The 23,355-nt window shown below is 38.4% G+C and overlaps 1 protein-coding gene across 1 annotated transcript in view; it reads left to right on the top strand.

Moving 5' to 3' along the window:
* Positions 1 to 23,355, top strand: part of ADGRG6 (adhesion G protein-coupled receptor G6) — a 115,705-nt gene that overhangs the window by 39,536 nt on the left and 52,814 nt on the right. Inside the window, 4 exon segments of the mRNA XM_068404566.1 lie at positions 8,357 to 8,698; positions 14,352 to 14,972; positions 19,780 to 19,848; positions 22,920 to 23,003. Of these exon segments, the coding sequence (XP_068260667.1) occupies positions 8,357 to 8,698; positions 14,352 to 14,972; positions 19,780 to 19,848; positions 22,920 to 23,003 (1,116 nt within the window).

Genomic DNA, 23,355 nt, shown 5'->3' with positions numbered 1-23,355 from the left:
ATTAAGTGCCTTGTTCTTGTCTTACAAAAGAGAGAAAATAACCAGTTCTAATTCCACATGATGAAAAATGTAATTTGTTTATAATCTGATAAGCAATAAAGGTTAGAGCAACAGGAAGCAGGAATAATAAGTGACTTCACAGACAACAGTTACACTTTCATATATGCCTATGTATTAGCCTGTGAGGAGATTTTTTTTCTACCATTTTATTATTCTTAGGTGCACCAACCGGTTCAGCCTTTTAAAGTGTATGCTGCAGGACATAATGCATCAGCAAAAGAAGAAGCGAGGCAAGCTGGTATGGCTGGCCAGGGCATAGTACTCGCTTTGTCTCCTGGCTTCAGTGGCCAAAACCCAATTGTTGAATTATTTTGTGAGAGCACAATCTTGTCTTTCATTGAATTATAAAAGGCTCTGCCAGGGTTATGTGCTATTTCCAGTCAGGAATATGGAGGCTTTAAATTCTTGTTGGGTACAAGGAGTACTATGCAGATGATGCAATGGGAATGATGTAGAATGAGAGTCTGGACTGAATTTTTAATAGTGCTTAAATTAGTGTTTTCTTACAAATCAACAAAAAAAGTCACATCTGCAAACTAAGAATAACATAGAGATGAAAGATTCTTCCTAATTACATCTTTGTTATACTCATGCTGTGCAAAATGCATTTGATTGTGTTGCACCTTTCAGTGGGATAATGTAAAGTTTCACTCGTATAAAGCTTATAAGAATTTTCTTTTTTGAATTATGCTGGTTGTATTACTGATGAGTCTATGCAGGTGGTTTCACATAAAAACTAGTAATGTTTATCCTGTTGCGGATTCTATATGTTCCACACATTAATATCAGGAAGTATTTTAGGAATGTTTTAGAGAATTATGTAAATTGTACTGGGTTTCACTTTTCAATCATCTACACTGCCAGGTATTTTAGTGGCCAACAGTTTAACTGTTCAGTGTTTGGAATAATTTAAAACCCCCCAAAGGTGAGCTGAAACATGTTTCTCCACACACAAGTTGTCCAGCATCAAAGCCTGCTACTGATGCCTTTGCAGAGCTGGAAGTTAATATAACATCCTACTAACAGCAGGTGATGGGATGGGTTTGAACCCTACCCAGAGGAATGATGCTTCTATTTTTAAGTGGGGAGGGCAGGGAATAAGAGACTTTGACACGGTGACATTTTTAGAAAGTTCATGACTGAATTAGAATTAAACCTTGCCTTTCCTGGTCTTTAGGCAGAAAGTAATTTGGGAAGGAAATGCAAAGACTGGAAGGAACTATTTCTGTGGCAGTTTGATATAAAAGATCAACCTCTCGCTCCCACCAAATTTAATGAGCAACTTGGGTATCTAGAATATGCCCAGTGGGTTGGCAAGGAAAGGAGGGAAGAGTATGGATTGCCATGTGGACTTTAGGCCAGGTGTAAAATGGTTCATGTTAATTATTTAATCACACGGTTACCAGCTTTTCATATGCAACCTGTGGGTTTGAGGGTGGATCTCTCTCCCTGAATGGGTGTTGGTGTATGTTGGTCCAGCTATTACTCCTTTTCTTAAAAGGAAAAGAAAATGATCAGAACTAGAGAGGATAGCACAGCCTTCCTCACTGCTCGGGTCCATGCAGTGCCTCCCCTCTTATTTTCATACGGCAGCAGTTACGGAGTCATGCCCTCCCGTTCTGCCTTGAGGGGGCTGCAAGACCTAAGATGGGACTGTAAAGCTTCAAATACAGGACTCAAAGGCATCATCGTGCAGGAAAGGACTTTGAACAGTTGCTGAATTTTAAGTCCATGCTTAAATCCAAATCATATCAGCGAGATTTTAGGATTTGCTCAAGATTTTTGTGAATTTAGGGCTGTGCACACTGTAGAAATGCTGAAGTAGAAATGGTTCTATATAGTCATTCCAAATCAGGGGACATTTACATTTATACACAATCACCATAATATTTCCAACCAGTACACCTCAGCCCTGTAACATCATATGTGTAGGGACAAACACATCAGGATGAGAGTCTTACTTCCTTCGTATTTATTGCAGAGATAATCTTTTTTTTTGTTGTTTTTGTCCTTTTTTTTTAATTTGGATGTTTAAACAGTTAGAATTAGGATTGTCTGTTTAATTTAAGGTTTACAATGCATGCCAACATTAAATTATGTATTGGGTATAGTCATTTTTATCAGGGCCAGCATACTGTAGCAAAATAAGAATCTTTTTCGGAGATCAAACAGCTTCTACAATTTGGAAAGTAAATAAAATAGCAAAAATAAACCTTCCCCATGTCATCATCTGCACCTTCTCAGACAGAACTCGATCAAACTGTGGGTTGCACAGAGAGCAGACAATATGGTTTGGTGTGCAGAGGCTCTGGAAGAGTGCTATGCTTAATGTTTTGCATAAAAATTTGTATATGTCTTATCTTATAACTAACTTGTGAGTAAGCATAGCATTACTTTATGTCCAGAATGAATGACGTGACATTTCTTTGCAATTAATATATTCACATTTTGTGTATAGGTATTCCTGTAGAACTGCAGATCCCCTTTACATCCAAAATGATTTTTTAAAGTAAAGATAAGCTACTGTTGAAGCCTTTGCCATGTGATAGCTGCTCTGGGTTTGGTGTTTGTGTCTCGTTGGAATAACACAGGTTTGTTTGTTCTGTAGCCATTCCAGCCCACCCACATCTTGGTGGTTTGGCCCTTCCTCTTGCTTGTCTGCAGGTGTGCCCATTGCTGACCTCATTCACCCATCTATTTGGAGTCATAAATACATTTAACCTAATGTTTGGCCATATCTCTGTTATGGCATCCTTGAAATAGAAAAAAACCCCCAACAATTAATTGCTTATTATAAAGCAAGACTTTTTCCTGCCTAATGTTTGTCAAAATAGATATTTTTTTCATGCTGTCCCAGTAAATGATTGTTAGGTTGCAGTTCTATTTTGGGCTTTGTCACATGCTTGCAAGTGCCTACATCATGTTACCTCCCTGTGCTTCTCTCTTACTTAGTTCAAAATGACCATCCTTGTAAGTGCTACCTTTTCAAATGTATGCAGAGTGCTTAAAGGTTCTCAGGTTTATACAGAAAAGCAAATTATAATTAATTCTGTACTGCTTTTTTATGTCTAAAGTGCTAGGTACTGTAGATAAAATTTTCCATGGTTTAGGATTGGCCTAATTCTGTCAGTCAGGGGAGATTTTATTGTTCACTTGAATAAGACTAGCGTTAACATAAACTGTTTTGTCTTGTTTTCTGAAGATTCGATCCCAGAGCTACATAGATTTATTTCAGGATATTTTCATATGAAAGTTGTGTCCTCTACAGGGAGAAGTAGAGTTAATTTTCATGCCAAAATGGAATCTAACAGCATGCTATCTTACTTTTATGAGGGAGCTTTTTAATGGATTTAAAAAAAATACCAGTAGTGTTAATTCAACCCACACCAGCTATCATTGGTATCCTATGCCACTGCCTACGCATCTGTAGTCATTTACACTTCTGTCGGGTAGAAAATGCTGTACAGAAGGCCAGCTACATGCTACAGCTGGAAAAAGAAAAACCCAGTTCAAGGTTTCGTGTGAAAATAAACTGGATAATGCACAAATTGCCAGCACAGACATTTTTCCCCAGAGACCCTGTTTTCTTTTGATCCTAACCTTCACAAATTTTAAGTCTTTAGGGCTGAAACAGGCAGTGTCCCAAGCTGGATTGCTTTTACCCTTAAAAAAAAAAATCTTGACCAAATGAAATTTGTTGTCCAGCATTTCTCCACGGTTGAGTAAATGCAGAAATAAAGGCAGGTGGAGAGACAGAAGTCAAAACTCACGCCTGAGAAAGAAGTGTGGGGTATAACAGGGCAAAAGATGAGGTTTTTGGGGAAAATGATGACAATGGAGAGTAGAGAAGTGTGAAGAGATAGAGGAAAATACAAATATTAGCACAGATTTTGGAGGCAAGTGCTGGAATATGTTAGTCATGGAAGAAGAAATCAAAAAAAGAGAATTACAAACATATGGGGTGAGGTTATATACAGAATGTTTCCTTCCCAAATCTGCAGTTCAACATTGTAGCTCTGGGTCTGACTGTGGCTTCAGCTGCCCACAAATGGCTTGTGAAAGTCACTTTCAGATTGCGTATCTCAGTGCCTACAGGTGTTCTCAGAAGTTCAAATGGTGAAATTCTGTGCTGGGGCTCTAAAGAGACAAAATCAGTAGATGGGACAAGCTGGATGATTAATTTTGTTCCATAGGATATGAGGTTTGCGTGTGCGCGTGTCTGTGCATATGGTGCAATCTTTAATGAGTCACATACTGTTTCCCTTAGCCCCTTAGTTTTAGGACAGTCTTCAGATGATTCAGCATGGTGTAGGAAAGACTAGTATAGGGTACTTTCCTCTTCATAGAAATTAGAAGGTGTATATGTGAAATAGTCAGGAGACTCATAGAAGAGAGGGAATGGTCTCATGGTTAGGAAAATTGGCAACCATGAGAATGGGATTCTATCCCTGCCTTTACTGATAAGTTCCTATTAAAGATGGCCAAATTGCTTTGACCAAAATTTTCCATTGGCCACTAAGTACTCATTTTTGGATTTTCTACAGTGGGCCAGCTTGGCAGACTGCTCTCCCAGCTGCAGTTTAAAGTCAGTGTGCAGTGTGCTTTGGACATATAAAACCCCGCACAAATACTAAGTAGTTAAGGAAAATCAATACTCTCATTTCTTAGATTAGGAACCCAAAATCCATGGAAACTTTTGCCATTTTTGCCCATTATCTCTACGCCTAACTTTATACTTATAAAATGGGCATGATAGGAGGGAAAAAGCTATTTCCCGCTCCAGTCAATTCCCCTTCTGAAGTCAATTAACATTTGTGAATCACTTAGATAACTTTGGTGAAAGCTCTAACATAGTCCAGAGGAATTTATTAATTTTCCTTTTTAGTATAGTGTTGAAGTGTCATACTAAATACTTAATTATTCTTTATTATAGGAAGTATGAGTCCTGCAGAAAAAAAAAAAGTGATTATGAAATGAAAACCATACTCCCGGGTATTCTTATGACGGAGACAAATGAATTTCCCAGTGAAACTTTCAATTTAGGAAATGCTGAAATTAAGTGCTTAATTTCACTATATAGGGAGGTTGTTCATTTTGGTTAGGGGAAGAAAAGAGGAGGAGAAAAGATGGCTTTTATTGGGTAAAATATATTTAGAGAGTGAATTTCCTGTGGTCTCGGGTGATAAAAAATACTTGACAGGCAGATTCTGCGTATGTGGGGTTCCTGACCAAGAATATCATACCTAAATTTGTTCCCATTAAAATCAGTAAAACATCTCAGATTGCTTGTAGAAATGTTTGTGGTGTGTATTGCAACAAGTATTCAGTATCCACAGTTCAGAACTGCTCTGGGCCAATGGGATTGCAAAATATCTGTCAGCTTTGGCTGACAGCCTAAGGTTGCCACAGCAATTTTTCTCTTTAATGAGTAAAATAGGTGGTGTTTATAGAAAAATAACTGTCTCATGAGAAGCTGTGCAAAAAGTTCCATTCAAAACCATTTTATTTATATATAGTTTTGTTGTTTGTTTTCTTTTCTTTTTACTTACTACTGTGGACATTTGCATGAAAACAGGATATTTCTCCTTCAAATTGCAGTCATGGACAGAATAGCTACTATGCCAAAGTGGAGCCAACCCACTTCAAAAACAGTAAACTATTTTGCTCACCAAATCTGTTTCTTCTGTGTATGTAAAGTTTTGAGCACTTATTTTCCTACCTAAATTTAGGGGCTGTTTTTTTGCATTAGTTCTGTAAAACCGACAAAACAATATGGATATAATAAAATGAGAATATGTTAGTGAAAAGATTAAATGAGTAAAAAAACCAGTAACATAAATAACATTTATATTTCAGTATTTACAGTGTCAACAGGGATAACGGTGTTTTTGTTACACATACTGACGAGTTTTTTTACACAGCTTAGAAGCAATGATAAATACTCAAGAGAGAGATAAATAGAAGAGTTGAGTCCTGTTTTGTCTGATGGTGATCAATGGAATTAATAAAGGCAGGCTTCTCTTAAGAATGTCTGTGTACTTTTTGATGGACAAGTTTGACTTTTCCAGTGTCAGGTTGAATGTAATATTCTACCAATTTGAGAGGTACACTTTTACTGACAAGTGGCGTATTTTTTCTGGTTCAGCAATGTTTTATAACGCCCTTAAGATTTACGTTAGAGGTCCAAGGCTGAATGAGTGTACATTAACACCCATATTCCTATATGTATTTACATCACTTAACAGCTTAGTCCCTGGCTTCAGGTTCTTCTGGGTGCACAGGGAAAGCTCTCAACTGCCCAAATAGCTCCGTGTCATTTATTTCTCTGGCAGAAATGAGTAGGAGAGTGGGTGCAGCGTGCTGCCAAATCCTCAGCCCCTGTGGCCCTCATCCTAGCAATAACGAAGGCAGAAGCGGGAATCACTGAGCCTTCCAGCTGGAGGCAGCTCCAACCAGAGCCGTCTTAGAGGTGCTCTGCCCTGTAGTGGCTCACTCGCCCTGGACTAGGAGACCACAGTGGCTTGTGGCTTAGAGTGTGCTTTTCCTGTTCCTCCTCCTCTCAATCTAGGGTGGTTCTCTGAAAAATCATACCTATCTGTGCAAAATCCACCGGACAAAGCCGTCATCTGTTTGTACAACTGCAGGATTTATAGTCACCATAATAATAAGTAAATATTCCCTCTCTGGTTAATAAATGGAACAACAGGGTTTCAGGGCAGGAGAGCATTGTCCTCTGACTGTAAAGATTTGCAGAGAAATTAAAAGTGGGCAGGCTCCTGTTTGTATTACACAGATCAAGTTTTCCAGTGTCATGATCGCCACTTTTTCCCAGAGCTACCTGCAAATCTTTCAGACAACATTTTTTTTTCTCATTTGAACAAATTAGTGTCCCACTGATCTTTTCTAATGTAACCAGTCTGTATTTGGCTCTGAGAGCCCAATTAATTAATAGTTTCTTTACCTCTTTGGGTCCATATGAATTCTTGATTTGCAAATAAAAATTGTTAAAACTCGGTAAAATTCACCTCACAATTACCCCTGCAGATGTAAACTGCTTCTTTTTTTGCCATGCCACTTCACAGAGTTAGGGTCCATTTGCTTAGGCCAATCACCATTTGAATGTGACTGAACAATATCAGGACCCAAGCAGTGGAAAGAAACATCAAGGGCTCTTTGGAGAAGTTTGTTGCATTTATTCCTATTTTATCACTGCTTCATATGTAGTTTACACGTGACAACTTTTTTAGTTGCTTTTAGCTTGGGCAACTAGTAATGCATGTTCACATTGTCCTTTTTTTTTCATACTTGTAGTACTTCTTGCAGGATTGTGGCCTAATGAAATATTTACAGAGTAATTCATCATAAATGTGCTTGTTAGTTTCTTTGGTTATCTATTGGTGATATTTGGTTCCCACCTATTTTGTGCAGTGCTGCTTTCGCAAGCCATTACAGATTTTAGTAGCAGGCAGTTCACGGTAATTATATCATACAACACACTAAGTAAATATATGATAAATGAGCAAATATAAACCAAACAATAAATGCAGCCCTGGGGACTAACTGGGCCTGAAATTCTCGTGGATAAGCACAGCAGGTGAGTATGAGAATAGGATAAGAATTTCTTGGAGCCTGACTGACACAAATATGTCAATGGAACTGAGTCAGCATGGGAAGAGTGCAGTAATTTGCTGTTGATTCAAAAGCCAGTAGCTCACTGCTACCCTTCTGGGTGATGTGGAGAGCATTTGCTGGAAACACTGGTGACTAACCTTCAAGAGCTCTGCAGAGCTGCTGCTTCTGCTGCTCTTCAACCCATCTCTTGTGCTGCTGCATTCCAGGGACATTCCATTGGAAACAATAGCATGGCACAGAGCTGCTGGAATAGCCACCAGTCAGCATCAGACCAGCAGCCAAAAAAACACAAATGATACCAGTCATCTTTTTAGAAGTTGCAGTTTGAATATTCATTTGCCTTTCTGATTTCAAAAATGTTGCTTTCGCTTCGCCTTTGTCAGGTCAATATACACAGGAGACATATATTGTGTGCACAAATGAATATTTAGCAGTATAATTCGTATTTCTTTTGTGTAGGATTTCTTACATAAAATAATTCTTTTGCTGTGCTATTCCTCCAGCATTTTGCTCACTGGAAACTAGGCCTTTTTCTGCCTTTCTTCTTTCCGTCTCTGTTTATGTTTTTCTGTATAGAAATACATTAGTTATTGTGTTGATGATTACTTTCCTGTTAAGTTATCTCTCTTCCTGACCTCCAGCCTTTCTCTGTTTTTATTGCAAGCCCACGGATGCTACAACTGTAGGACCGTGTTAACTGACCCCTCTGGAGTGTTCACTTCTCCGTGCTTCCCCAGTGATTATCCCAACAGCCAAGCCTGCAAGTGGATCATCCGAGCACCTCATGGATTCATCATACAGCTAACATTTATCGATTTTGACATTGAAGAAGCTCCAGGCTGCATTTATGATTCACTGACATTAGACAATGGAGAAAGCCCAATGAACCTTTGTGGCATCACTGCCAAAGGATTATCCTATAACTCTACGGGAAATGAAATGATCGTGTCATTTAAAAGTGACTTCAGTATCCAAAAGAAAGGTTTTAATGCCAGCTACGTACGAAGTAAGTAAACCCAAAGCATTTCATCCCTTTCATAGATGTTAGAATGAAATGTCCTATAAGCATTAGAATGACACTTCCTGAAGGAATCAAGTCCTCCATGAGAAGGGAAAGGATGGGAAGGCTGCAGGCTAAAACTACAGAGTTCTTTTGTATGTTTTATTTTTACCTAATTTATTTTTCTTTGGATGAAAATAAATTATTTTATTCTGGGACATGACATCAAGCATATTAGAAAAACTTCTCACTTGCAAAGATTTTAGGCCTAACAGTGCCTCTCCCTGCAGATTTATGCTGGAGGGTTTGGAAGTAGGACACCTGTCCTTCAGGTCAGCGTACCTGCAGAGGGACATAGAAACCTAAAGGAGAGCATGAGAGGGAGCTTAGATGAGCCATAAACAAGGCCAGCCTGGACCTCTGGCCCAGTAAAAGGCCCAACAGTGGGGAGGAGATTGTGCAGAATGCAAAACTGCTCAGGGTTCTTCTGGCCTCTAGAACAAACCCCCAGGGATGAACTGGCAGAGCAAAATGGCTACCTTTCATTCCATTTCCCTGACCTTCCTTTCCCTTCCTTAAATACATAGCAATGCTTAGATTTTTAAAAGGCCTAACAACTGCAAAAAAAAAGACACTCATGCTTTTTTCCCCAGAAGATAAGGGTACAAATAACATGTAATTGATGTTTGTTTTGTTTAAAGCATTAATTAGAAGTTGCTCTTACATGACAGTAAAGGACAGTGAGGTAATGCAGGGTATTAGGATGATCACTTACAGGCCCCATATGCTCACCATTCATGAATGAATACTCACCATTCATTCCACTTCAGGGTTATAGTTTACAGTTGCACACTCTTGTAGGCTTTCTTTTTGTTGAACTCACACACCTTAGACTCAATACTAGTATTGCATTGAGCACTTATATTATTATAGCACATTTATGTTCTGTTAGTTGGCTGACTGCTGTAGAAACACAGAGCAGGGAGGTTTGCAGTTATGTCTTCAGTCACAAGCACATCTTCCTCATGACTTTTTTTTTAATATTTATTACACATGTCATATATTTTAAAATAGTTAAGATAGTAACCCCCAGGAATCATAAGACAAAAGTAGTATTGATTATGCCAGCAAAATTTGTGTGCGGTTCTGAAAAGAAAAAAAGTAACATCATGTCAGAGAAGCTAAAGATACTTCTTTCTACTGAGGTCCTTTCATGCTGATGAAATGAATGTAGTACTAATTCTAGGAGCACCTGTTCTCTTCTGAAAGCGGAAGCAAATTTTCTAAAAGGTTTCTATTTGAAAACAGCAGCTCATGCTGTATTGTAAGAAGTTGTAAAATCAAGTGGATCATAAAAAATTATATGAAATCAAATATGCAAAATAATTTATTTCTTTATTCCTCTTTAATATTTTAATGTTTAACTATAAGGGATAAGATGACTTACAATTGAAATTGAAAGACGCAATGTTGCCCTCAGATGTGTTCAATGAGGAGGAGAGAAAAGGTCCACAGACATAGTCAGAGAACCATTTGTGTATATATACCTACAGGTAATGTATTTTTATGAAAGCAAAAATATTACCTCCATGCCAAATTGAATAATACCTTATGTTCATGGATAGCACCATTAAAGTTAAACAGTCTTAGAAGATATCCTTTCATTTTGAATAAGAAGACTACTCCCCAGTGTGAGTAAAGGTATCAGTGACCTTCACCAGTGACTTATATTTTAATGTTTCACATATATATTAGTTCAGAAGCTCTATGTTAAGGTTTACTGTTAAACATCTAGACTAAGGCTGCTGAATTTTCTTTCATTACTCCAAATCTGTAACTCTCACCTGATATCTTGATTTTGACCATGGATGCCAGGAGAGCTGGCTGCATGCATCCAGGGCAAATTACAGCTATATTCTGCTTATTGCCCCCAGTTGTGCAATTACATTGGGTTCAGAAGAGAGTGACAGACAAAGATCATGGCAATGTTTAACCTGGCAATGGATACAGAAAAGGGGCTAGGTAAAGGGATGATAACATACTGCTTTCCTTTCAAGTTATGAAAGTATGTGGACAATAGGACATCAATACACACACACACACTGACATGGCAGATGTCAGTGCTAAGCTCTCCTGTCCTTGCAAAGAGTTCCTAAAGACATCGGAGAGATTGCATACCCCCTCACTTCAGATCCCCGATGGAGTTTCAAAGCTCCTTTGTCAAGCTACTACGAACATGATACTGGGGAAAAATCATTCATTTCTCCCAGAGTGAGGGGAACAGTGTTATATTCATATTTTCTTTCATTTCTCAGAAATGGTCACAAGTAAATAATAAAATTGAGTCGTTTGTTCAATTTTGAGTTTCACAAAGTAATGCAAAGTTGGAAAGTGTTCAAAGACACAGCAATTTGCTATCTAGAAATGGCATTTAAAAAGACTTTAATGGTACGTCTTAATATACTATATATACACAAGACAAAATATATGTGGGGAAAGACAAATATAAAAGAGTGAGTTTTGGGAGGGAATTAGCCAAGAACAGAACAGCTTTTGTGTGACTGCTCAATTTTATGTCAGAGTGGTTTCAAACTGAGTTTCTCAGAGCACGTCCTGTTATCCATAACAGGGTGGCCACCCACACAAATGCTGGTTTTCCTGGTTGTCACCTCCTGCAACACACCAGCAGCAGATGGATGGGCCATATCCTCAGCTTCAGTAAATGAGTGCAGCTTTGATAGTCTTAGGGGAATTATGTCAATTTACAGCAGCTGAGGGGCTGGCTTGTTAAATAATTTTCTAGTAATAGTTAGCTGCATAAGTAATAGCTCCACCGGTGAGTAGAAGTTGCTCAATCACCAAAAGGAGAGACAGGAGAGCCAATAGACCTCTGTTAGTACAGAAATTCTTGAGATAATATGTCATGTAAAATTAGCACACAGTTGAGTAGTACTGCAGTAGCCCAGATTAAAAGCACAATTCAATGCGGTAGTAACAAAAAACTCTCGAACAGGTATTTGTTATGTAGACACTCACAAACCTCATTAAAGTTGATGCATTTCTTCCAGCATCAGTGAAAGGGCAGATGAAAGCAGTGAAGCTAGGAACAGCAGAAGCCACCACTCAAGCACCGAACCATGCTGAAAAGTCCATCAACTGGCAGGAAAGCAGTTTTCCCTGTGAGGAATTGTAAAATACAATCTAGGGACTCCTGGCTTGCTTATGTGTAAAGGGGTGTATGAGACAGTGAACTGCAAGGAAGCTAGGGCTCTAAAAAGCAGCAGAGGCAGGCTTCGTGTCGTCCCAGCGCTCCCATAAAAGCAGATGTGGATCTCGGAACAGTGAGCTGCCTGTTGCTGGTTGCTCCTGCTGTGTCTGGGCTGCCAAGACTTTTGTACATTCTTCATGAGTAAATAGAAATGTGTCCAAAAAAAAGCCCTTCTTGTTATCTTCCTAATAGAAACAATTTAACATCATTCTGAAAGTAGTCTAAACACTTGGATGAATATTCCAAGAATATATGTATATTTTTCCTCGGAGAATAATCAGTTTCTCCAATACTAACATCTGAAATTCATCAGTATGATGACTGGCTGTGCAACAGTAATCAGGAAAGAGATCTGCACTTAATGTTGATGGCAGGATTCTGTTTTCTCCACATGGACAAAATACTTGTCAGCTTTGTCCTTTCACTGTATGGGGAAGGTGCCAGGGGTTAAATCTGTCAGATGAGTACAGCAAAGTTGAGTAGACTTGTTCAGTACTGGAGCAACGTCCTCCCTGTTTATTTCTCTTTCTGTACTGTTTAAATGTGACCAGGTGTTCCATAACTCTCCTGACTACCTTAACACAGGCTGGACAGTGCTCATATGAATGAGCTTTCTTCTTTTTCAAGTCTTGAATCCTTATACTTCTTCTGGAACACTTTCCATGTTACGTAAAGGAGCTTACAGTATAATTAACCCATGAAAAAAATACCTCTGTTTTCGATGGAGAGTTGAACACATTTTCTATCTATAAAATTGTTACAACATACTTTTGCCTTTGGGAAGAAAAAAAAATCTACGAAGTAAATCCAGTAACTACAAAAGCCCAGTATTTTTCTCTCTTCCCTCCAGTTGCTGGGTTGACGGATAATGTGCAGTGCTTTATGTTATTTTACAATATAATATATTGGTCAAATTATGTCCTTGTGTATATCCAAATATGGTAGCTTGGAGCTCAGAGTCTTCGCAAGCAGTTGGCAAAGGGAAATTGCAATACCACAGGCTACACAGAATCCTTATACCCCATATATCTGTCTCTTCTCCTGAGTGTGGCGTGACAGTCACCCTTCCCTAACACATCTCACCCTCTCATATTGAAAGGTTTTGATTTTGTTCTGAGAAGGGAACAGGTGTAGTAATTAACATATGTGTTGTGGCATAACTTAAAAATCCCAGGGGAGACTAGGGATTAACTACTGTGGCAGTCATTCTTCAGGTCTATCAAAAAACAGTTTCACTTCCAGTATATACATTGTGAAAATGTGTAAAACAGGTAGCAGACGTTTGCTGGAGATGTGATCTGCAGCAGCACTGCAGAGCCAGATGTAAAACCGAGGGCTGCTGCAATCTGGTCTTGTTGACCTCTGTGCCTTTGCATGACTGATAACCTGAAACTTCTTTCTGTGGAATTTACTAGAAGAACTTTGCTGCCATAAATGTGCGAATAAAACTGAGCATATTGACACTTTTAAAAAATAATGTTCTCCAAAGCAGAGTGAACAGAATTGTCATTAATATACTCATGGAGAAAAAGCAGACGTTGTGTGGTACTGTTTTTCACATCTGGTGACTGCCATTTTGCCAGTGCAAATGAGAATACTTAATAACGATTAGAGACAGAGTAATTCTGCCTGTGCGTAAATATCCTTACTGCAGTGCATATTTGCAAGAGGACTAGCCATTTCCAGATACTTGTGCAAAATACAAAACTGCTGACCCAAATCCCAAATATTAGCAAATAGTGAACAGATTGGGTATAAATATTCATGAACACGATTGCAGTATTCAGCCAGAAGGCTGCTGGGGACAAAATGAGAAGATGCCTAATGCTTTGCAGAAACCCATTAGCCCAATTCAGGAACAAAAGGCTTCAGTTTGCCACGGAATGTAATGGGGACTTTCTTCTATTGCGATATTTAAAAGAAGCAAGGCCTGAACTTCATTGGTGTAATGCAGTCATGCAGACAAGTAATTAAAATAGTATATTTTAAAAGCAAGTCATACTGTGTTTTTCAAATAACTGGTTTATTCCATTGCCTAATGCATCCTTACTAGATGTATGAGTAGTAATTTATATAAAGTGAGCTGAGGCATAGTTGGAAGTTAGTAGGTAATGTGTCCTAGTAGTGCTCTTAATGGAACTTGAGGGATTGTTAACTGTGTGTAGCACAGCATTCTCCGTGATGTTGAAAATGAGCTCTACATATTTTCAGCTGAGTGCACTCCCAAGCCAAATTCCCTTTCATGTGTGCTATTCATATATTACAGTGATAAAAAGCACCTGATGAATGTGTGATTTAATTAATGTTACTTTAACCCCCGCTGCCAGTCTCCCTTTATTTCTATGTGATTAATTTTTTTTTATTAATTTATTTATCTGCCTGTGGTTCTAGTCGCCGTGTCTCTGAGGAATCAGAAAGTCATCATTCCCCAGGTTCCTGACGTCGATGCTGTGTCCGTGGCAGAGACTGTTTCAGTGCCAGAGCTTAGCCAGTTTACACTGTGCTTTGAAGCAACCAAGGGCAGCAGCGATGACAACGATGACTGGAAGGTTTTCTCCTACACCAATGCATTGTCGACAGAATTCTTCAGCTTTGGAAAGACCATAAAAGGCCATTTTCTCTCCATCTCAGGCACACAGTGCATCCTTGAGAATGCATTGCCCCGAAATGCAGAGTTTTTCACGGGAACCTTTCAACAGCTCTGTGTCGTAGGGGATAGCTTCTCAGGCAGTATAGGTGTGTACGCCAAAAGCACCTATCATATAGTATACTGTCCGGGTATCTTTGGCAAAGTTATCCCTGGAAATGGGAGGCTGGTGCTGGGCTCTAACAGCAATGAAGTGAGCTCTCTAAACGGGGACATTTACAACTTCCGCCTCTGGAATTTCACCATGAATGCGCAAACACTGGCCAACCTCAGCTGTGATGTGAAAGGAAACATTGTAGACTGGGAAAATGAATTCTGGAGTATTCCAACTTCAGCACTGAAAGCAGAAAACAATTTGAGTTGTGGTGAGTATGCCTTGCCAAATCTTTTTTGCTTATTTTCCCCCCTACACTTCTGCATTGTGCTGAACGTATCATATGCCAGCATGGGGAAAAAAAAAAAAGAGAGTTCCTTTTAAAGAAAAACAGCTAGGTCTTACCTTTCTTCGACTTTAGCTCAACTCTTACCATACACAGAGGCTTTGAAAGGGTATAGAGCTGATTCCCTAAAGGAAAAGAACGAGTCCCTAAGTATATTGAGTTGCTGCTTGAAATGATCGGCAGGTCAAAATATTTCCTAAACACGTTGTTTATTGGCTTTCTAATCATGAAATGGGTATAACAGGCAAGTACCTGCTAGCCTCAGGTAAGATTACAGTGGTCTCTGGGGAAAAAAATGTGTGTCAACTACCCATTTAGTAAATGTTTCTGTGCCTGCCCTTTGGCCGTTTGATTAGCCACAAGGAGCACTTGCTAGCCTTGTGCTGTGTGTGCACAGCTGGCAAAAGCAGTGACAAAACAATGCATATGAGACAGAAAAGTATGAGAAAAGACTAAATTAGAGGAGGCAGACAGGAAGGAAGTCTTTTAGATCAAAATCATGGTGTTTCATCTTCCTGATATTATCAGTCCTTCTTTGAAGAGGTAATTGCTGAAGGTCTTTCTTGCTGTAGATTACTCCAGAAGATAAATTTCAGTACATTGTCCAACGTATTCTCATTTCATGGCTCAGACACTTGATTGTCATAAGTGTCCAGGTGTAATTTTTATACATGTATATGTTATTACATCTGGTTGACAATTTTCTACTGGATCATTTTATTCCAGATGAAAAAAAATCAAAACTGAAAAATCTTTGTCACTTTGGACCAGTATTTTTTGTTAAAGAGTGTTTTGGTTAGTAACAACAACTTCAGAGATATTTGGGTAATTATAAAATGCATAGGGGAAAATGTGAATCATGGCCAGCAGTAGCCTATACAAACACATATGATGCTTGTGAAAACTAACTGCTATCAAACTCCATGTCCACAGAGTTTGAGCCCTCCTATTGTAGCAAATACACATTTGTTAAAAAAATCCAAAAAAGTCAAACAGTTACAAATATTGGTTCTTTCTGAACCACATGGTGTCTCTTCTTATCTAATGTTGTCCTCTCCAATTTTGCCTTCTTGTTCCTCTGATGCCTTACTACTTATTATTTTAAACATAATTTAAATAGTGTCAATATAAGCGTCTCCTGACAGAGCATCTATCAGCGCTCTGGCAATCCCTTATCTTAAAACAAGCTGGCATCATTAAGGTGTTCTAGTTTCTGTATCTAATAGTTCATGAGGAATTAAGGTGGCTTTAAAAAAACATCTATCTTGCTTTAGTTTACTCAAACCAAAATGTGAGGTACTCATTCACAGCTAGACTCACTGGGACAGCTCTCAGTATGCCTTTGCTAAAAAAATTTAAACAACACCTCTATAAAAACATTAGCAACTAGGTGCCTTCACCCCTCTACCAGAACAAAGAAAAAGCTGATCTAAACATTGACCATGACTGATGAAGGCATTCTGGATAAAAAGTTGTTGCTTTTCCATCGGTACAAACTGATCTGATGATAGAAAATAACTTACCAGAAAGTCTTACTCATCTTACACTGTTACACCGTGAAGACTACCACAATGCTTTTACTAAACAACCTACCGAGACCTCTGTAAATGTTGTGTCTCATTTAATTTTGACTGGAGTACAGGTCTTGTCCTTCTTTCTGTTAAAGACTGTACAGTCCTGTGACACAAATGTAATATCACAGCTGTGGTCATAAAAACAATACACTTGTTTTCATGCCACAGCTTTATTACTTGGGATGTCATTGTTCAATGGTTTCCTTACAGCAGAAAATTGTTTTAGAAAACATATATTAGCGTTTGTATGTTAGGCCCAGGTGTCTATACAAGCCACTTCAAATGTATCTATATATAAGCATTATTTCCTCTAACTAAGCCTATGAGAAAACTAACTCACTAGTCAATCTTTTTCTGCCAAAGATGTTAAATCACCTCTATGGTACAGACTTTCCTGAACCAGAGTATTTCCTAAAAGAAAATACTGAGTGCAGTGCATTTCAAAAATGGTTACTAATCCCAGAGATGGAATTGTTAGAATTTTCCTCCCTTCATCTTCTTGAATAAAAGCCTTCATTGTAAAACCAGACTTCAACAGGAGAGTTGATGAGTCAGGCTATCAACCATGTATAAACCACTGACAGGGGGAGATGGCTCTGATTAGGCTTCTTTTAGCAGCAATGGAAGGATTTATGCAGAAAAGAAGTTTTCACGCAGCTCCAATAATACTTCCACAGGAAGCAGCATGTAACTTAGAAAAAAACAAACCAAGCATTTAGCAGTGTGATCTCAACATATATGTGCCTGAACAGTGCTTACATTTTTCAAGGGGTATTATTTTCATGGTTTTTCAGACAAAGATTTTATAAGTAGATTTACGGAGCATAAAAACAGTGGCAAATTGTTCCAGATAATCTTTTCATAGTTTTACCTTCTCCTGGTTTATTCCTTAGACTAATGTTTTCACAGCTGTGCAGTCGTGGTGGGGTGTTTCTGGAAGACTTGACGGAATTCTGTTTTTACTGCCGTACCTTCGCAGATCTTGCATTTAAATACACAGCCTGGGTATCTGGACTAATTTTAAAACAAGTAGCCTAGGTAACGATAGTGGTGTAACAACACCAGTTCAGAGCTCAGTGCAGGCAAACTGAGGAGCATTTAATCAGCTTCTGGTACCGATTTCGGTGCCTGCACTGGCTACACCTATAGCAGGATATGATCTGCTCAGTTTCAGGGTAATGTGGCCACACGTCTGTCCGTGCCTGCAGTTGCATTTGCTTCATGTACACTTTGTATGAGTCCTACATTCCCAAAGGCCAGAGGAATTTCGCTGTCAGATTTAACTCAGGGTGGGATCTGTCTACCTTAGGCAGCTGAATGATGTTTCAGGCTGAGCTAATTGCCCTCAGTGCTGTTTATGACTACTGGAATGAAAAAGACTGTTCCAAAGGTCAGTGCATCTCATACTGGAGAAGGTGTCTCAGTGAAGTCAGAAATTTTTTTGCTGTAGGAGTGCCTGTTCCTCTCCACTGATTATAAAGAAAGTCTAGTGCGATGAGCAGATACGGATGTCTGAGTTTTAGACATTTGAAGTGAGTGAGATATATCACACAAAGTGTGAGTAATACAGGTCCATATCTGCTGTTCACATTACTGACCATGCCACTTGGCTTCATAAAGTAGCTTATGCCAAGTACCTGTTTGCATCCAAATCATTATATTTTCTTTATTAGACACTGAGGGAAAGTCTAGTCTGGCCAGAATTCAACCCAATTAAAACTTTAAAAAGCCTATTGAATATATTCACTGAAAATATTCCCCTTTAAAGTATACAGTCTTCTGACTTAAGTGTTTTGTAAAGTTGGATTGGATTTTTTTTAGTTTCACCAAATGAAATCACGATATTTTTTTAAATATTCACTGAAGAAAATATGAAGGTCCACAGATTTTCCAAGCCAACTTTCAGGTGATCTTTCCATGATACAGAACCAAGAGGAGATAACTTTCAGCAGATTTTGATATTGGCTATTTAATATTAGCAAATATATTTTTGGGGAAAAAAAAAATCTCACACAGGAGGTAGTACATTCACTTAGAACATCCTCCTTGCAGTTCATAGGAAGCGTACCAAGGAAGAGAATTTGCTTGTATCTCTTAGTCCATTTAAAAAAAAAATAAAATGCTGAGCTTTAATATTTGTTGAGGATCACGTTTTAAATTCTGCCCTATTTTTTTTGGCAATACATGTAATGGTATCTGTGGCGTGACATGATTTCTGTGTCTAGGCCCCATGCTTCAGCTGTTCTTGCACCACAGGAAATATTTTCCTAGCTATCTTTATGAGCTGATGGGTGGTGGCCCTTTAATTTTATGGAAGGATACAATGTTTCATGAGAGAACCTCATTGAGTCAGTATAATTCTGAAGTGGTAAAGCAAAAGCCAAAAGGGCACCACTCCCAGTGGGTTCAGATTATGCCATGCTCTGTGGCCCCATTATTTTCAACACAATGTGCAAAAGCAGCTGTGTGTGCAGCTGAACTGCTGGGGTACACAAAGTGTAATTAGTGTAGTTTCACCAGTTCTTTTTCTGTAGCCATTCTTATATGCCCTGGTTTTGTCTCCAGATCATCAAAGTGTGTGCATGTTGTTATGAATAATTCAGTAGATATACAGACTTATAACATTATCTGCTTATAAATCATGCATACCAGAATATTAATCACGCCCACACCCTGGGCAGAGGAACAAGTTTAAGCACCTTTTATCTGGTTGGTGTCTGTCAGAGGCAGATTACTCAGAAGTGTGTGGTGAGTAACCTGTGCTACAGCAGCGGAGCGTGGTTGCTTCCCCAAGGCATGCGTTATTACTCATGAAGACTGCATAAGTCCTATGGCCATACTGGCCCCTCTGCTTACAGCCGTTTCTCAGAGTACATGCAAGCTGCATTTGTTTAATGTGATGTTATTTAGCAAAAGCTAAGAAAACCAGGGGAGGTGGAATAAGTGACTGTAACTTGCAAGTCAGTGGGGTTTTCATGGATCCATCAGCCACAACAGAAAATGAAAACACGTAAGTCTTATAGGCAAATGGCAATATCAGTTTTGCCACTGAGAGAAACTAGGAAGTGTGTCACTGCGAGAAATAACGTATTTGAGACATGGTAGTTTTACGCTTAGTAGCCAAACTTTTCTAATTATTTTACTTCCTTTTTCTAAAGGCTCATACTTAATTCCCTCTTCTACAATTGAACCAACCAGTTGTGCAAACCTGGGAAGCCTCTGCCAAGGTAAGAAGCCCAGGTCATTTTCACAGTTTCATCTTTGTTAGATCTTTATTGTCCTTGATTATTTAATTCCATTTCTTTTTTATTATTGTTTCTAAAAGGGTGAACTGTAATAAAAAATAGCAAGGAAAAGAATTCCTTAGTCTCTTCAAGTGTGTGGGTGTCCTGTACGTACAATAAGTGGAAAAAATGTGATCACTCCCTTGATAATACATTTTCCAAATAGTCTCCATTATATCAAAACTGAATTAATCGACTGCTTTCATTTCATTCTCCACCTCTTTTCCTCCTGCACATTTTGACAGTAAAATATTAACCAAGATAAGAAGTGGGTATATCTGTAAACAAAAAATGAACAGATGTAAATAAAGGCACTGACTATTATTCATTTTTTCCAATAAGTGATTTTGAGGCTAGATACTTTGAGATTAGCAGGGAAAAAATTAACATCAAACTGCAAATTCCAGCAGCTATTAGTTAATGAAACACTTGTTACAGCACTTAGTGATAGTTTAATACTGTAAAAATCATCACATATAAGAATTCATAAGATCTCTTGAAAGATCAGCTCAGTTGAATGCAAGGAATAGGTGAACCCTAAAGATTTTCGTGCCATGTGAATCATCAGACATGCAAGGACAGTTAATTCCTTCCACTCTGTTTAGATGCTGAAGTTCTATAAAAATGCTTGACATGAACAACATCAGCCCATTTCCACAATATGAACACAGACCTGCTAAAGAGGTGGCATCCTATGTTAAACTTTAATCATAGCAGCAGCTGCACCAAAAAAAAGTCTAGCTCTGTAACCCTTTTCAGGCTGAATGGTGGAGGATGGAGACAGGAGAGAATAAAATACAAAAGGGGAGGAGGAAGTCTCAGACCTCTTTCAAAACTGACATTTACAAGTAAATCAGATTTACCTTAAAAATAAAAAGGAAAATGCACTCTGTTTGGGAAGCCAGTAAGAGATGTATGTCAGCCTTCAGTGTACTTCTTCCAGATTTTCCTAAGGTAAATTTGGTTCAGGGTCTTGGAGCGTATTGTACTGGTCTCCACAGGGAAAGTGAAATGCCAGTTACATCCGTAATCAGATTTCAAACAGTAATTTTCAAACATTGTATTTACAAAGCACAATATGATCTAAATACTACTACATGAATACCTTAGGTAAATGTGACAGCAACAATTATTCATTATTAGTCTTTTTATACATAATGGGTAATACAGCCACCATATAAAGATCTTTCTGTATTCTTTTGGTAGAACTCTGAGAGTTTTCCCCCTATCACAATGGCATTGTGTGAAAGGAAAGAGAATATCTTTCATTAGGTCAGCTAAAATGGCCGCAGAAATGGACACACTTTCAGTGAAACAAGCCTGCATTTCTAAAAGCCTCATCCTTTTTTTCCAGCTTTATTAACTTGTCTGGTAGAAGATATTGCCTCTAATAAAAGATGCTACCTTTCAAACTTGCCTCTTTTAACTTCTTAGACCATCACATCCTCAATAAACACTATGAGTACTTTCACGAAGGTAATATTCTTTCCTACTCTAAAAAGCGTTTGGTAAAGTGTCACTGGTGTTCTGTGTTTGACACTTTGGAACTGGCAGATCAGATTTACCCTGTTCCTCATCATCGTCATTATTGCCATAATAATATTTCTGTCTATTTTAAACTGAGAGGCCAGTTTTTGGATTATTTGTTTGTTTGTTTGTTGTGTGTTGTGCAATAGCACCAGTAACAAAGTTTGTGGATGCCAGATTATGTCAGCTACAGTCTGCTGAAAGAGCCATTTTCTCCATTATGCTTAGCAAATATTTTCATTCATTGGAAGATACCTCCTTTAACAGCATTGGCTGGAAGATGCAATCAGTAGGAAGCCTTAAAACTTGTCTCTCAGACAGTATAGCCCTGAAGTTACACGGAAGAAGAGCTTTTTTGTATTATAGGGTGTCACATTATATGTTCACTTTCCCAGTTAGAACCTGTTTGATGCAGTCTCCAACTCTTCCTTCTCATTCCCTAAGTTTCTCGTTTCACCGAATCCTGAACAAGAACCTGCTCCCTGAGCTGAGACCTGAGTTTATGACTTTCAGACTCAAAATGTTAGCTAAAACAACCTCACAAAAAAACAAAAGTGTAATTTCTTGACTAAAATACAATTGCTTAACCTTTCCAGGTTGGTTCTTGGTCAAAATCTGCAAACGATATGTAATGCTGTGAGATTATACTGCACCAACCTTCACATTTTAAAAAGAGTTTTCAGGAAAAAAAAATCTGTCAGTGAGTGGATTTGCATTCCCTGGGAGTTAGAGATAAAATTAAATTATTTTCCAAACTATTCTTTGAAAATTTAATAGCATGATCTTTGAATTTCTCTAGCATATATACCCTCCCAGTCTGCTGTGGGGGAAGTGTGCAGTTTTGGCTCCTCACTCTGAATTTGAAAAGCGTTCCAGCTGGGAAACATTTGCCAGAGTTTGTGTGGGATGACTCCTGTTAGTGTCAGTGGGAACAGTACAGATAAGATACTACATGAAGCTTTCAAAATATATATTCCACTCCAATTATTCCAAGTCTGATTTCAGTTCTCTTCATTGTATGGAGTTCAGTGGAGTTAATTGAATCCTTACATGGGCATTTTAGTTTCACATTTGTTCATCATCTTCAGTCCCTGAGTAGGGACAATTATTCTTTTCACAAGCAATATTCTAAGTGCATGCATCTTAGAACTTTAAAGATCTATTTTCTGGTCTTTGCACAGCTGTTTGGATCTGAAGCTCTCATAAGAGGATTTTGAGTTTATGAAAACAGTATAGGACTGATCTTGCAACCCTTTACACTAGCAAAACTCCCACTGAAGTCAGTGAAAGTGAAGAGTGCAGGATTGGGACCTCAGTTCATACCCATTCATCACCTTGTGCAGAAAAAATGATGTGTTTATTTAACATTTATGACATTGTGTGTAGATGGTTTCATTTTACATTGTCGTGCATTGTTCCCATTTTGTCTTACCTCATTAACATTCACGTTTCATTCAAGTTCACCTCTTTCTCATCTTTATTACCAGCTACTGTAAATGCTACTACTCCTACACCACCCACTGTCACCACTAACATGCCCGATACTAATAGAAACGATAAGCCAAACAATGGTAAGAAATCCTGTGTTACATTTTTCCTTGCACTGTTTCTAGAGCAAATTTATTGTATTTTAAGGTGTGTTTTTCATACTAGCATAATGTCAAGGCTCATGTCTCAGTTCTGATCTCATTTACACTGAAATAAATCAGGAGTAACTTCACTGGTCCGTGTAAGAATGGTGCAAATGAGAACAGAACCAAACTCGATGTTTATTCGTATCATGTTTACTTGGCTCTTGTGCAAAAGGGACTCGCTTTGTGTCACCTGTTGTATTTACCCTGTGCAAGAATGAAGGGAAGGGAGAGGGATTTATAATAAGGGTCTGAAAAGAACCATGCTACTGAAATGTTTTAAGGTTGCAGA

This window comes from Nyctibius grandis, chromosome 1, assembly GCF_013368605.1.
Source record: "Nyctibius grandis isolate bNycGra1 chromosome 1, bNycGra1.pri, whole genome shotgun sequence".
In the NCBI taxonomy this organism is placed as follows: domain Eukaryota; kingdom Metazoa; phylum Chordata; class Aves; order Nyctibiiformes; family Nyctibiidae; genus Nyctibius; species Nyctibius grandis.
This window is presented reverse-complemented; position numbering and strand designations above follow the sequence as displayed.